Source organism: Panthera pardus, unplaced genomic scaffold (genome assembly GCF_024362965.1).
Source record: "Panthera pardus isolate Hobbes unplaced genomic scaffold, ASM2436296v1 HiC_scaffold_20, whole genome shotgun sequence".
In the NCBI taxonomy this organism is placed as follows: Eukaryota; Metazoa; Chordata; class Mammalia; order Carnivora; family Felidae; genus Panthera; species Panthera pardus.
The window spans coordinates 90268229-90283739 of NW_026526766.1; the positions used below are offsets into that span (position 1 = coordinate 90268229).

Genomic DNA, 15511 nt, shown 5'->3' on the forward strand with positions numbered 1-15511 from the left:
TGAGCGTACCCAGTGCTCAGGAATTGCACAATGTAAAACAAACAAAAATTTTTATTGAAGATTAATGTGGATTATAAGAAACAATGAACAAATAAAGTAACAGCTAAATAGAAGAGGAGAGAAAGGATAAGGGAGAAGAGGAAGAGACATTCTGGTGGGGGGTCATGGTCCGGGAATGGAACAACAATTAGATATAGAAGAAACACCCCGTGAGAGTCTTCAGGCCCTTCATTTGTGGCTGGCATCCATGTGGGAGCAAGGGCAGTGGCAGGGGCGGGGGCAGGGGCGGGGAGAAGGGCATTGGGAGGGGCGGGGAGAAGGGCAGTGACAGGGGCAGGGGCAGGAGTGGGGAGAAGGGCATTGGGAGGGGCGGGGAGAAGGGCAGTGACAGGAACAGAGTTGGGAGCAGCAGCGGGAACTGTGACAGCAGCAGAGGCAAGAGCAGAAGCAGGACCCAGCTGACTCTGCTCAGGTGCCCGCTGTCCCCGCACAGGTCCCAGGTCACCTGCTGGCTCTCCGGCCCCTGCTGGAGTCATTCCAGGCACCACGCCTGCCTGCAGAGCCCCGGAGGCCCCCGATGCTGTTGGGCCAGGATTTGGAGCCGCACCGGCTTCTGCTCCTGCCCCGGACTCTTGAGAAGGAAACAGAGTGATGGTTGCAGTGGCTCCAAGGCCTCAGGGTGAGAGGAGGGAAGGTCCCCCACCCTACCCAGCGCCGGCCGCTCCAGGGGCCTTTGCAGACACACAACTCACCCCAGAGCCTCCGCGAGAAACCGTGGCCAGGAACCCACACCAGGACCTCTGCCCCCCTTCAGTCCGCAGCCCGGGGCTCTCAGTCTCTGCTCCTGGCCCCACACCAGCCCCCGGGGGCTCCTCCCTGGGTGGCCCAGCACCGCCCCGACCCCGTGAACACACATCTCCCACCCCAGCCTTCTCACCCTCGGGCTCTGGCTCCGGGGGCTCCGGGTCCTGATCCCAGGACCGGTGAACCAGGACCCTGTGGAGGGGCCAGGGCGGTGAAGGAGGCCTTCCCAGGTCATCTCCAGGCTCTGCTTCCCAAGACCTCCCTGCAGCCACTCTCTCCCTGGGTCCAGGGTGGCCCTCCTGGGCGACGGGGCACACGCACAACTCTGTAGGGCTTGTGTATCGGGATTCGGCCAGACATTTCCCAATTTCATCGGTTGATTTCTGTAAAGACAGTGACCCGAGGATGGCCCTGAGACATCACATCCTCGCCCGGCCATCCTCAGTGTCCTTCTGCCCTCTCCCCCTGCAGCTCTCAGATCGGACACAGACCTGAGTGTGCACAGCCCTGCGCCTGGGACACAGTGACATCCACCAGCAGGGCTCTGGATGAACCTTGGGGACAAGAGGGCCACCCCAGCACACCCTGTCCCTGCCGTTCAGCCTTGACGGGGGTGTGAGCCTGACCCGCCCACCAGGCATCTGACCCCTTCATCAGCCTGCACCTGCTCAGGTGGGCCCTCCACACATGACCCCTCCTTCCTCGCACACACACACACACACACACACGGGGGGGGGACATGGGGCCGCACAGGTCAGATCAGAGCGGTGTCGGGCTGGACCGGCTGTCTCTGGGTCTCCCTGTGTTACCTTTGGGTCCCTGCGAGCTAGAGACCTGAGGCGTCCAGTGCACGACCTGACCCACTGTCTCCAGGGTCGGGATGCGTCGCGGCCACGGGCTCCCCTGAGCCGGCAGCCGCGGGACACGGGCACACAACAGGAGAACATGTTCATCAGGCGAAGGTGTCCCAACGAATGAGCCCAGTCGGGCGCTGTCTCCAGAACGTGGGTGCCTGGTGACCCGGGTTCCGAGTTCTGTTGGGCTCTGTGACCAGGGAGGTGAGGTCACTTCCTGGGGTCCCCTTACCCGGCTTCCTGCTCCTACAAGAGCCCCTCCCAGGCTGCAAAGGGCTCCCCTCCACCCCATGCCCTGTCCCTACAGTGGCACCAACACAGCCCAGACACGTCCCCGCGAGGCCTGGTGCCGCCGGTGCCACGGCTTTGGGGCCACAGCGCTGGGTTCAGACCTGGGTTTTCCCCCTGACCAGTGCTGGGACCCGCTCAGACCCTGTGCCTCCCGGGGCCCCCCGGTCTCCCCGTCTGCACAGTGGGGTCCTTGTGGCATCTACTTGTAGGGGCGCCATCAGGGAGCCACCTGTAGACACGTCCCGTGCCTGCTATCCCATGAGGCTCGTGGGCACACGTGGCAGTGGAAGGATGAAGAAGGGTGGGCCTGGCACGGAACACAGGAGAGGGCCGAGTGGAGTCTCCTTGAGGTCATGGCCTCCTGCTCAGCCCAGACCCTGGTGTGTGCCGACCCCTAGGGCACCTGGACCCCAGCTTCTGGCCAGGCTCAGGGATGGAGACCAGGCAATGTATTCAGAGCCACGGCATCCTAGATGTGGAGGGAGCTCGCGGGCTTGGTATTTGCCCCCAGGCAAGCACGGATTCCCAGGCACCGGCCTGGGAGGATGATGTTGCCTCAGTCTCCTCCTCTGTAGAGCAGAGCAGGTCGCCGCCTCCTCCCGGGGCTGGATTCCCCGGCAGGTCCAGAGATGGTCTCCTGTCAGAGGCATTGTTCAAGTGAGGTCCCTACCCGGAGAGGTCTCGGAGAGGGGACCAAGGGACGTGCCCCTGCCAGCTCGGCGGATGCTCTCGTCCAAGCTGCTGATCGTCACGTCCAGGCCGGCACCGGCGATGCGGTGTCGCCCGCCGGCTGGGGGGTCAGGGGCAGTGAGGAGCTGTGCTTGCGGACCCTGAGAGGCAGAGCTCGTGAGGGCCCAAGGCTGCCCCGGGGCGTGTGGCGGCTGAGGCTGAGCTGAAGCCCGATGTCTCTGGGAAGGACCGGGAGGACAGCCCGGGCCCTGGGGTCTCTGGGGGGAACTGGGAGGACAGCCCGGGCCCTGGGGTCTCTGGGGGGGGACTGGGAGGACAGTCCAGGCCCTGGGGTCTCTGGGAAGGACAGGGCTCCAAATTGAGACTCACAAGCTGCCGAAGCAAGTTCCTGCCGAGTTTTCTGTGAAACCTCCTTTCAGTGTATATGGTGAATTCGGGGGCTCACACATTCAAGGGTAGACTCACTGTTTACAGCCAGTATAACCCGCTGACCCCCTACCCTCGCCAGGAAAATAGTCCAGGGAAGAGCTGTCTGGGCTGTGGGAGGGCTCCTCCCATTTCTCCTGGCCTGGGGGGACCCCAGAGAACGTCTCCATTGTTCTCTTTCCCTCCAAGGGAGGAGCTGCCCCGAGCACCCCTGCACCCTGGATGTCCCCACCCCCAGGTCCCCACTGCTGAGAAAGAGGCCACAGTGACCTGTGTCCGGAGTCTGGTCGGCCACCGCTCCTGCGGCCATGCCAGGCCCTGGTGGCTGGATGGAAAGGCTGGATGGCTTTGGGGGCGGGCCTCACTGGCGTCCCCTCTCCCCTTCCCCACTGCGGTCTGCGATCCGGGCCCTGTGCGGGTGCTCCATCCATCGCCGTTACCCGCCTTGTTCCTGCCATGGAAGGGATCAGTCTGCATCACCCATTTCGCAGAGCAGGAGAGTGAGGCCCAGAGAAGGGAGGCAGGTGTTTCTGGGCACAGGGCTGGTCAGCAGAGCGCTGGAATACCACCTCCAGAGCCCCCGCCGGCCCGGCAGGGACCCCCCGAGCCGAGGGCGAGCCTTCCCCTTCTGCCTGGCCACTCATTCTTCCCAGACCTTGACGGTGGCCTGTTCCTTTTGGCCACAGACATTGCTGGCCGAGCAGGAGGGAGTCCAGCTGGTAGGACAGGTGTAGCTACAGGGCACAGGGACACCTGTGAGCTACCAGGAGCCACATTGTGGGCTCTGTCCCCGAGCCTGCCCGGCAGCTGGGGTCCAGGTGCCCTAGGGATCAGCACACACTTGGGTCTGGGCTGAGCAGGAGGCCATGACCTCGAGGAGCCTCCACTCGGCCCTCTCCTGGCTCCTGCCCGGTCTCACCTGTCCTCCCTGAGGGGCTCCAGGGCCCGGATCCAGGCCCCTGATGGCTGCTCGGGCTCCAGCCGGGAAAGATGTAGAGCCTCTGGAGCCGCGGAGTTCCTGGGGCTGGAGGGAGAGCCTGCCACCGACGGGGCCTCCGCTGGGGAGGATGCGGGCCTTGTGGGATGAAGAAGGGGCCGGGACCCGGTCCCGGGGTCAGGGCTCATGTATACAAAGGGCTGAAATCACTGAGTGCCCGGGGGATGCCCAGTTACAGTAGCCCCCTGACACTTGGTCATCCTGGAGGTGGCCCCCGGCCTCCCTGGGCAGCCTGCCACCCTCTGACTCCTCACAGGGCTGCAGCCAGGCACAGGCTGGACCCGTGTCCAACGTCCTGCCAGGAAGACAAGGCGGAAGGAGGAAAGGAGAAGGGCAAGGGCAGACCGACTTCTCCCTGCCCTGAGTCGGCCTCCACTGCTGCCTCCAGGAGCCCTGGCCCAGCCATGCCCCAGGGTCCATGCACCTGGACCCTGGGCTGGAGTCTGCGGTCCAGGCCAGCTGGGTGGGATGGGTGTAGTCACTGGCCATCGTGTCCCCAGATGTCCAACCCACCTGGCCTCGCACCCGGAGGCCTGCCTGGCAGGGGCGGGCATGGTTCTGGGGCTGAGGAGAGGTTCGGTTCCCAGAGCAGTTGGCGGAGGTGGGAACATGGGGGACCAGCCAGGTGGGGAGCGGTTGGATTCATGCACGTCACCGGACCGTCTGGATCATCTACAGGTGCTGGGTGCAGGTCCCTGGGCACACCTGGCCACCCCACGACCCAGCCGGCCCTGGGGAGGGAGGCCTGGGTACCCGGGGCACCTCCCCTCCACCTACCCCAGGGGTGAGCCTGGGCCCTGGCCACACTGATGCACTTCCCCGTCTGACCCCCAGGGACAGAGGGACCCTGAGAAGAGGCAAGGACTGGCCCAGGACAAGACAGGTGTGCAGGGTCCAAGGCGCAGGGCTGGTCTCCAGTCCTAGGCCAGCCTCTACCCACACATGGGGTTCCCCCTGGGAATGAGAACCCCTGATGTTCGGGGGTCCCTATCCACCCCGTCCCTGTGAGGCTGTGACCTCTGGGCGTCTCCAGAAACGCGTGCACACACACACACACACACACACACACACACACACACATTCTGACTGTCCAACTGGAGATCAGAGGGGAGTCCACACTGGGAGGGGGTGGGTAATACAGGGGAAAGAAGAGAACGGCTGGAGGCAGTGGGGCCATGGGGCAGGGACATCAGGATTCCTGGCAATAGCCCGGGACCCACAGCATAAGGAGGGACACGTGCAGGCTGAGGTCAGGGGGTCTCCAAGGTGTCCAGGAGGATTGGCAGGAACTAGGGAAGACGGGGTCTGGGGTCCTGTGTGTACCACGCTGGGCCCCTGGAGCTAGGAAGTGTGGACGGGGCTACAGCACAGAAGGACTCAGCTTCCTCCTCCTAAACTGGGCTGCGTAGACAGTGTCCCAAGTGTCCCACAGGCTCATAGACGACTCTGTGTCCTGGGATCTTCATCCCTGGCCCTGTGTTCTCCCCTCCTGGGAAAATGCTTCCTACTCCCTCAAGGTCCTTCTGAGCAGAGGGCAGCCTGGGGGCTTGGAGGACCGAGGACTTGGGTTTGCAGCACTTGGCCAAGCAGCAGACCCTGGTGTGGGGACTGAGATCAAGACCCTCCTTGTCAGAGCCCCGGGGCCTCATTAGGAAGGGCTTCCAGAGGCAGTGCCTTGGCTGGGGTGAGGAATCCTTAGGAATGAACGGGGCACCGGGACGGGAGAGGTGGAACGGGGGACAAGGGAGGCTTCTGAAGTCCTCACATCGCCCCTGGAGCCCGCAGGTCCTGTCCCTGTGCCCCCCTAGGGCCAGGGAGGGCTGCTGCCTTGACTACACCCAAACAAAGGTGTGTGTTTTGTTTTCTGGTTTCCCTGCCTGGGGCGGTCATGCCGGTGATGACCACCAGGGGGCAGGCTGTGTCCACTGTGTTCAGGGAAGCCTCTGGAGCGGGAAGGGACGCTCAGGGGTCAAACTGGGCGTCCCCTGCCCCCACCCCAACATGTACCTCTTACTATTAGTCTGCATGTCCACAGCGTGAGCTGCTCAGAGGCAGGTAGGGACTCTGAGATCCTCTCTGGACGCATTCAGCCCCTGTGCCTCTCACCCTGAGCAGGGGCTGTTGGGTCCGGGGGCCGGAATCAAAGGTCCCGCGAGGTCCCAGCCCTCCAGGAGCTCACAGCCCAGAGGGGGAGGTGGGTCAAAGCACAAGAGCGAATCCGTGTGAAAGGAAAGACCAACACTGTCGGGAAATGAAGCAGGGTGAGGGAGGGCAGCCAGGGGCCCCTGGGTGGGCGGGGGTCTCACAGGCCTCCAGGGTGGTCCTGATGCTGGGACCCAGAATTACAAGAGGAGCCAGTCCCACACACGTCTGCAAGCAGTGTGCTGCGGGGACGAGCAAAGCTGCAGAGACTCGGAGGCACAGAGGGTTTGTCCGGAGAGGAGCTGAGGAGGAGCCAGTGTGGCCAGAGAGAGCTCGGGAGGGAGGAGGGCGGGCCCGGGCCCCCAGCCTGGAGGATGGACTGTTGTCTGTGCTGGGGGACACATTCACCTTACTTGGACCACCTCACACTTTCTGTACCAGTCTCCCGGCTCGGCTCGGCTGGGAGCCTCAGCCCCACGGTCACCCAGGAGGCCAGGGCTGCAGCCTCAGCTGAGGCTCGACTGGGGCAGGGTCCGCCTCCAAGACCGCAACCGGGCATGTGCTCTTGGCAGGATTCGGCCGGGACTGGGGGGTCTCAGGATTTCTGTGTCTCAGCCCGGAACCTCTGCAGGTTCTTGGCACTGGGCCTCCTGGGGCAGCTCATATTATCTGCTCTTGCTTCGTCAGAGAGAGACACACACACAGCCACACAGACTGACACAGAGACAGAGAATGGACCCGGGAGAAAAGGAACCCGGAGAAACCACAGGCTTTCATGAACCAGCTTGGAAGCGACATCCATCGTTATATTCTCTCCCTCAGAACCGGTCACACGGGCCTTCCACTGGGGAGGGGAGGGTTTGTCACAACGATACAAGAGGCTGTGTTAGTAAAAGAGGACACATGTCAGAGAGAGAGACCCCTGTGCGTGCTGTGACACCACAGGCTGACGCCAGCCAGGACACGGTCGGTCCTCCCGTGGCCCAATGAGAAACCCGGAGATGCAGAAGGCTGGATGGTTACACAACAGAGGGGAGAACATCCCTCACGACCCAGGGCCAGAAAGGTTCACAGGACTCTGGGCCAAATAATGCACCAAAGCCAGTGCTTTCCCCGGGATGGAGACCAGACCCGTCCCAGTCCAAGGGAGGGGGCCCCCACGGGAGCAGGCGTCAGAGATGCGGGGCGTCCCGGGGAGGGACTCGGGCAAGTGAGACCCGACGGAGGCAGCGGTGGTCTCTTCAGACGGGCAGGTTTCTGGTCTGGGGACCGGCAGCCCAGGTGAAAACGTGAGGAAGCAGAGGTCCCCAGAGACAGGTTTGACGGGCTCCCGTCTCCGGGAGAGAGTCCTCAGGCAGAGAGGAGGGACCGGGGGCTCCAGGGGGACGCGGCCAGCCTGAGGGGAACCAGCCCCTCTGGCTGCAGGTGCACTCAGGTGGCAGAGGGGACCTGAACGGGACAGCAGTGCATGGCTGGCCTCGCTTTCCCCATCCAAGGCCAATGTCCTCTGCACCCCTTGCCACTCTGTCCCTCGTGTCAAAGCAAAGTGGTCTCTTCACTCAGGTTCCCTGGTGCCCGTTCAGGACAAGGATGCCTCCCGGTAAGAAAGACGAGAACCTGTGGGGCTCACCCATCCCGGGGACCCTGGCAGACAAGCCGGCACTCAGCCTGTGGACCACGGCCCTCTCCTGCCCCCACCGGCACCGTCTGCCCTCTGTCCGTTGACCCCCACCTCCCAGGAGACGAATCCAGCCCGAAGACCGCCTCGGGGTTGGCCTGGGAAGAGCTGGGTGGAAGGACAGGTGAGGGAAGACACAAGGGGTGTTCTCGACTCCCAAATCTGACGACCCAAGTCTGGGAGGCGAGAGGAAGATGGGAGGAAATGCAGGGTGTGCATTTTCATGTCTTCCTAACAGGAGAGGTGGGTGGGTGACGCAGGGACTCGGGCAGAGACCTGACGCCTTCAAGGGAGCCGGGAGGAGGATCCGAGAGAACCAGAGCAAACCCACAAAAGCACAGGGGCGGCGGGAGGTGCAGGAGACCTACGTGTGCGGGTCCTCCAGGGCCCCCACCCTTTGCTCTATGTGTGTGTGTGTGTGTGTGTGTGTGCTGTGGTTAAAAACCTTTGTGAATATGGCTTACGTGTCTTCTTAGGGTGAGGAGGGCCATGGGGACGGCGCTCCCCCTTGCTGCCTGCGGGTGGAGGCCGTACCACCTCCTGGGTGGGGTCCGGGGCTCGCTTTTGGGATCCAGGTGCGTGCACACAGCGGGGAGCAGACAGGGTGCTGAGGGCAGGCAGGGACGCATCCACACAGGAACAAGGACAGAAGCGGTTTCTGCTCTGGGGGGTGGGGCAGAGGCTCTTAGGTCTTGTGCTTGGATTTGGGGAACTGGGGCTGCCAAGGCACAGCTGTCCCGGTGACGCCCCCTCAGGGCGCCCGAGTCCACCTGCCCCTGGGGGAGCACCTGTGACCCTCCGCTCTGCCTGAGGGCTCTGTCCTGCCCCAGGGGCGCCTCCTCTCCTGCCCGCCGGGGCCAGCCTGCCACCTGGGAGCGCAGGTACCCCGAATGCCCTGGGGACAGGGCCGGTACACCGTCTCCCAGCAGACTTGAGCGCCAGGCCGCCACGGTGCTCCCCCTCCTCCTCCGGGCTGCGTGGGTCCAAGTCCTCCTCTGCTCAGGGACCACCCTCTGTCCAGGCTCCACACGCTGGCACTTGGGGCAGGTCGTCCGGACCTTCTGGACTCGTGCTTCCTTGTCGGGAACGTGAGCAGAGGCCTCCCTCCCAGACTCGCCAGAGGGGACACGGCCAGGAACATTCAGACCCTGCAAAGGAAGATGCCACGTGGGGGACCTATCGGGTCGTGCTCACTGAAGAGGTTACGGTGCTCGGCACACGGCAGGGACCTGAGATCGCCGGGTGATTTAGGCAAGGAGGGAGGGAAGGAGGGAGGGAGTGAAACCACAGAAGCGGGGTCCACACCAGGTCAGGTCAGAGGGTGTCACAGCTCGGGCCCTGGAAGGGGGCACGGGACACGTCCTTCTGTCCCTCCAGCGCTGACCTTCCTCCACGTGGGACTGTTGACCTCCTGGATCGTCTCCACCTCCTCTGCAAACAACGCTGAGTGTTCCCAGAAGGGGGACAGCGGGCAGGGGCCAAGGAGGGGCTTCCGGAATCCAGTGCCCTGGGGGACTCTGGGACAGCCTTCCAGGTGGCCCTTTATGTCCTCCAGGCACCAGGCCACGATTCCATCTCATCTCTCAGGGAATGTGCCAACCCATCTAGAAGGCCCGTTACGTCCCCATGTCACAGATGGGGACACCGAGGCTAATAGCACAGCCTGGGTCACAAGTAAGACGAGCTGGGTCAGGAAGCCCATCTCCTTGACTTTGGATTGTCCTACCCGCGGGCCTGCATCTTGGCATCCTGGGGTTCAGGATCCCTCTTCCTGGGGGACCCCACCACCCGCTGAGGGCTCCCCCTGAACTCAGGGGAGCAGAGCTGACCAACCTGCCTGGGGCCCCACATGGGGCTAGGGAAAGGCCAACCGGGGCTCTGTGGGCTCTCCCAGTACTGGGCTAGCTGGTCCCCTGCAGGACAAGGACTTCTCGCTGGGGATTGCCTGGGGCCTCTGCTTCCTCACATCGTCACCTGGGCTGCTGGTCCCCAGACCAGAAACCTGCCCGTCTGAAGGTGACCACCACTGCCTCCCTCGGGTCTCACTTGCCAGAGTCCCACCCCAGGACGCCCTGCATCTCTGATGCCTGTTCCCATGGGGGTCGCCTCCCGTTGGACTGGGACGGGTCTGGTCTCCATCCCGGGGAACACACTGGCTTTGGTGCATTGTTTGGTCCAGAGGCCTGTGAACTTTTCTGGCCCTGGGTTGTGAGGGATGCTCTCCCCGCTGCAGTGTGACCGTCCAGCCTTCTGCATCTCCCGGTTTCTGTTTGGGCCACGGGAGGACCAGCCGTGTCCCGGCTGGCGTCAGGCTGTGGTGTCACAGCACAAAAAGGGGTCTCCAAGATTGTCCCCATTTTTACTAAAAGGGACCCAGTTTTACATCTAATCTTTAATCCATAGGGGAATTTCCCTTTCAAATAGCAAAAATGCTATTTCATTCAAGACAAGGCACCTGTTGTGAGATTCCACTTATAGGAAGCATCCAGGGTAAGGAATGGAACAGGGAGAGAAAGCAGATTAGGGCTTCCCGGGTTCTGGGTGAGGGCATGAACGGGGAGTGAGGGCTCCGGGTACATGGTGTCCCTTGGGGACTGAGATATTCTGCAACGATATTCTGTGGTGTTTGCACAGTGTTGTGAGTGGACTCAGTGCTCAGGAATTGCACAATTTAAAAGAAGTGATTTTATTTAAAGTCTAAAGTAGAAAACAGCATAAGACAAAAATAGACAAAACAAACACAAAACAGAAACCATAACAGGGGAGAGGAAGGAGTGTTTGGTGGGGCATCGGGCTGAAAATGTGTATCAGGCATTGGCACTGAGGGTAGTTCTACAGCTGGAGCTCCCCTGAGGGCTGCTGGGTGCCCAGCTGGCTCCAGGATCTTGCAGGGGCAGGGACGGAGGGGGGCAGGGGCAGGCTCTCCCTGCAGGGCTGCTGGGTGCCCAGCTGGCTCCAGGATCTTGCAGGGGCAGGGACAGAGGGGGCCAGGGGCAGGCTCTCCCTGCAGGGCTGCTGGGTGCCCAGCTGGCTCCAGGATCTTGCAGGGGCAGGGATGGAGGGGGGCAGGGGCAGGCTCTCCCTGCAGGGCTGCTGGGTGCCCAGCTGGCTCCAGGATCTTGCAGGGGCAGGGACGGAGGGGGGCAGGGGCAGGCGCTCCCTGCAGGGCTGCTGGGTGCCCAGCTGGCTCCAGGTCTTCTGCAAGATCGAGCGCAGAGGTCGGGTCTACGTTCCCAGCGGGTGGGGCCCTGGCTCGGGTTCTCCTGGAGCCGCAGCAGAAGGCGGGCGCCGCTGGGTGCAGGCGGCTCCTGGTCTGGAGGAGGGACTCCTGCTCTTGATGGAAATGCCGCCGGCTCTGGATGCGGCTTCAGTTCCGTTGCTGCTTCTGCAGCTGAATCTCCATCTTCAGATCGGAGAGGATCCGGGGCCGGAACCGCCGCTCGCTCCGGAGACGACGCAAGAGGAGATCAACATGCCTGCCTTCCAGACAGGCGTTTCCGAAGAAAGGAATATCCTGCTGCCTTTTCCAGAAGCTCTTGCCCAGGAACCCACACCTGGACCTCTTCCGGACCGCGGTCCCCCACTGGGTGCTCAGAGGCCGGTCTTCGCTCCTGGTCCCACACCAGCCTCTGGGGGCTCCTCTCTGCCTGGCCCAGCAGCGCCCGGCCCCACACACCCATATGCGTCCACCGCCAGCCTTCCGGCCCTCAGCTCGGCCTCCGTGGACTCCGGCTCCTCAGGCCGAGTCTGGAGAACGAGGGCTTTGGGGGCGGCCTGGGTGGCATCTGGACAGGACGACTTTCCTGGCCATCTCCAGTCCCTGGATCTGGAAACCCCTCGGTGGCCGCCCTCGTCCTGAGCCCACACTGGCCCACGCTGGTGGTTTCATGCACCTGCCCCTCAGTTGAGAAGAGGGAGTAGGCGTCCCCACTGACCAGCTTTCTGCCGATCTCCTGAGTTTGCTCTGCAAAGACAGCGACCGGCAGCCGGCCCGGACGCATCATAGCCCTGCCCGGCCGTCTTCAACGTTCTGCCTTCACCTCCTGCTGCTTCCAGATGGGACGCAGACCAGTCTGGGGGCTGACAGAAGTCCTCCGAGTACGGGTCCAGCCAGGTGCCCAGAATGGGGGAGATGGCACTGGAGGGAGGGGCGGGGGGCAGGCAGCAGAGTCAGCGGCCCGGCCTTTCCTTCCACACGGCCCCCTGCGGGTCCTCCATCCAGAGGCCAGGCCCACCTGAGCACCCCCCTCACCCCCACTGGCCGTCCAGGCAGGGGCAGGTCCGGTCAGGAGGCGGGGGCCTGGCCGTCCCCACGGGAGGGAGCCCTCCATCGACGGTGTGGGCACCCCTGCCTTCCTCAGGGAGGCCTGCCCCTCCCCTCTGTCTGTCCGGGGGCCTCCTGGCTACGGCGTAAACTCCGGGACGGCGGAGGGCTGCCGTGTCTGCCCTGTCCCTGCCCTGGCCGCACACAGTAGGTGCTGCGTAAGTGTGTGAGGAGGAGGGAACAGGCCTCGTCCTCCCGCCCAGCCTGCGTGGGCTCTCATGGCCCCTCGTCCCCAGCTCCTGCACCCATGGCTGCCGTACTGCCTTCGAGGCGCCTGGGGGTCTCCTCTCCCCACAGACACTATTCTCAGGAACACTATTCTCAGTCCAGGCAGCTGGACTCAGGGGACTGACGTGTGAGGTCGATGGCTGAGCAGGTGGCCCCCACGCCTCCGTGTGGGACCCCGGGTCGGGGCCGGGCAGGAAGGGCTGGGTGGGCTGTGGGGGGGACCCACTCTCTCAGGGGCCAACCTCAGCCCCCGGCCTCTCTTCTGCTCCCCAGGGCCCAGGACCCCAGCCACGGCTGTCTGACTCCTTTCCTCCTGCAGGAGAGGCCCCCACCCCTCGGCCCTCCAGCAGGAATCACAGCTCGTGTGGGAGCCACGGCTCTGCCCGGCGCCCCCGCCCCCGCCCCAGATGTCCCCCACCTTGGAGACGGAGTCCTCCCATCAGCTCCCAAGTCCGCTCACTTTTTCAGTTGGTCCTGGGGTCCGCCGTCCTCGTCAGAATAAGGAAGGATGCATCCGTATCTAGAGGAGGCCGTGAGGGCATCACATCTACCGTACCTGCTATGATGTCTAGGGTTACTGGCTGACTTCTGGACGAGAACGGAAGCCCAGGAGGGTAGAGTCTGGTCTGGGGTATGCGAAACGTCTAGAAGGGGCTCCGTGCCCACTTGTTGAGTGAACGAAGCCCAGCCAGCATCTTACAGACATCCGAGGGGGTCGGGGACCCCTCCCTGGCCACCCCCAGGATGGGTCCCCCGTATGGAATCGAGGGCGAGAGCAGCTTCGCCCCAGGCACGGGACACCCAGGCCGGAGGCAGAGAAGAAGCACGGCAGCCCCAGGCAACCCCCTCCACGGGCCGGGCACAGGGTGGGGGACTTGTCCCAACAGTGGGACACGACCCCATGTGGGGTGGTCCTCCTGACACCCAGGGTTCCCACGAGACACCTGAGGCTCAAAAAGGTGCCAGGAGAGGGTGGGGAGCCGCTGTGCTGTGCGGGGGCCGTGCTCACCCTTTCTGAGTGGCAGGTCCCGGGCCTCTTGGGTGGTGGCGTTCCTTTGGGAGGTGCGCAGGGAGACGGGGACATAGGAGAGAGCACTGCCCTGGGTCCCCCAGCTGCCTCAGGGTGTCTGCACTGGCCGTCCACACCCTCTGGGTCTCATCCAGGGGCAGGGCTGGATCATTTTCACAACTGGGCTAGGTTTTGGACAAAGGAGGGACAGTTCAAAATACAGTGTAAAAATAATCCTGTCCACGTCCTGAAGTGGCTTCGCTAATCTTACAAACACGTGAAGGGTGACTCCCACCTGGCCAAGGCTGGGGCTGGACGGTGGGGGTGGGGGTAGGGAGGAGCCCAGACTCCTTGGGTGGGGACTATGGCCCCTCAAGGCGCAAGCCGTGGGCGGGACCATGGGGAGTCACCTGGTTGGCTTCTGGGCAGGTGGCCTTCCGTGGCCGCCTCCGGGACTGGTTGTGGAGCCCCCTCCGTACCCACACTCACCCCGAGCTCCTGGCCCTCACTGGTGGCATGGCACTTACCCTCACCTTGGTCCCAAACCCACCCTGAGCCCGGCTCTCCCAGGCCTTTGCTCTGGTCCCCGTGGTCAGCTCCCTCGAGACCCCCGCTGGTCGGGGCATGGCCCCGTGTCAGGTCCGGTGGGCATGTCAGCCACCGCAGCGGCAGGGGGGAAGGGCTGGGGGCGACCCCTCCTCTCCTGACTCAGGAGCCGGTCCCCCAGCTCTCTCGGCCTTGAGTACACTCACTGTCTCCTTTGGCCGCTCCTGGGCTCTCTTGGGGTTCGTCTCCAGGGTGGCAAACGTGGAGGTGCCCTCCTGCCAGGGTCACCTTTATGTCAGTTTAGAAGCGGCCCTCAATCCCCCACCCCTGCTGTCCTAGAAGCCCGAGCCTTTTCTTTGGGTCCTCATTGCCCTGAAGGTGCCCTGATGATTTGGGTCTGCGTGTCCCCTGAGGCATCCACTCAGGAGGGGGCACCCTGCCTGCCCTGTACCCCCCAGCACTCCCAGTACGGGGAGCATTGCGGTGGCCAGTCATAACTCCTGTTACCCCAGGGGGCGCCTGGGTGGCTCAGTCGGTTGAGCGTCCAACTTCGGCTCGGGTCATGATCTCGTGGTTTGTGGGTTCGAGCCCCAGGTCGGCCTCTGTGCTGGCAACGTGGAACCTGCTTCGGACCCTCTGCCCCCTCTCTCTCTCTCTGCCCCTCCTCTGCTCGCGCTCTCCCCCAAAAATAAACAGTCCAAAAAATCAAAAACAAAAACCAAAACCCAACTCCTGGTAGCCCTGTTGGTCCTCACTGTACAGGTTCCAGGGGACCCTCAGGGGACAGAGGATGGCAGGGCCAGGCAGGCCGTTGGCGCAGTTCCCATGGCACGGCGGGGTGGCGACCAGTGCCCTCCATTCAGCCCCTAAACCCGGGACAGAAAAGGGGCCAATGCCGCCTCCCGTGTCCCTCACGGTCCTGCGCCGACCCAAGCTGCACCCCACCCCCCCGTGGCCTGTTTCTGGAGGCTGGCATGGGCTCTCTGCCACCCGCAGGCCTCACAGGGGCCCCACACAGGCCCCAGGAAGGCCCTGTTCACCGCATAGTTCTATATGGTGCTCACTTTTGAGGGTCTTGTGTCCCCACAGCTGGCCTCTCTGGAGCTCCAAGGGATTGGGGGGGGGACCAAGCACTTCTGTCAGAACTCAGTAGGAAGTACTTGCTGGTGGAAGCCCCGGGGGGACCCCTGCACTTACCTTCCCATAAATTGCATTTTCGTACTTCAGGTGGGCAAGTGGGCGCCCCGTTCCCTGCACCTTGTAAATCACGAAGCGCGGAAAACGGAAAACAGCAGGGACCTCCACCACGCACCCCTGCCCCAACCCTGGAAGAGGCCGGGTGGACACTGGGCCCCCTCTTCTTGCCCCCGTGTGCTTTTGCGCGACGCGGGCTAGCACAGGCGGGCAGGTGTCCATGCACACGAGAGCGTGTGCGCCACGGGGCGGCCTCACTGACGGGCGGGTCCCCAGGGGCTGAGCCCTCTCCACCCCTCACATCCCCGTGAAGCTTGAGAGTACCGTG

General features: G+C 63.5%; 1 protein-coding gene and 1 long non-coding RNA gene across 3 annotated transcripts; both read right to left on the reverse strand.

Annotated features, from left to right (window-relative positions):
- Positions 1–583: 583 nt before the first annotated feature.
- Positions 584–1947, reverse strand: LOC128778693 (uncharacterized). Its single transcript, XR_008424424.1, has 3 exons — positions 1614–1947; positions 938–1187; positions 584–631 (listed from the first exon to the last, which is right to left on the reverse strand). It is a non-coding gene; the product is annotated as an uncharacterized LOC128778693 (long non-coding RNA).
- Positions 1948–10544: 8597 nt separating this feature from the next.
- LOC109258281 (uncharacterized) lies at positions 10545–15493 on the reverse strand. 2 transcript variants are annotated; one of them, XM_019434988.2, is made up of 4 exons: positions 15187–15493; positions 13444–13628; positions 12895–12954; positions 10545–12020 (listed from the first exon to the last, which is right to left on the reverse strand). In XM_019434988.2, exons 1-4 carry the CDS (start codon positions 15403–15405, stop codon positions 11783–11785), a joined length of 702 nt encoding a protein of 233 aa, XP_019290533.2. In that variant the 5' UTR covers positions 15406–15493; the 3' UTR covers positions 10545–11782. The 2 variants fall into 2 exon arrangements, with proteins under 2 accessions (XP_019290533.2, XP_019290532.2); XM_019434987.2 differs by having other exon boundaries at positions 12895–12990.
- Between the last annotated feature and the right edge of the window lie 18 nt (positions 15494–15511).

Bases quoted from the DNA above. Each gene is read 5' to 3' on its own strand.
- LOC109258281 (XM_019434987.2), bottom strand. From the start codon at position 15,405: ATGGACACCTGCCCGCCTGTGCTAGCCCGCGTCGCGCAAAAGCACACG. The intron at 13,629-15,186 runs GTAAGTGCAGGG...TCCAAAACCTAG, and splicing joins AAAATGCAATTTATGGGAAG to CCCAGTTGTGAAAATGATCC. The intron at 12,991-13,443 runs GTGAGCACGGCC...ACATCATAGCAG, and splicing joins GGACCTGCCACTCAGAAAGG to GTACGGTAGATGTGATGCCC.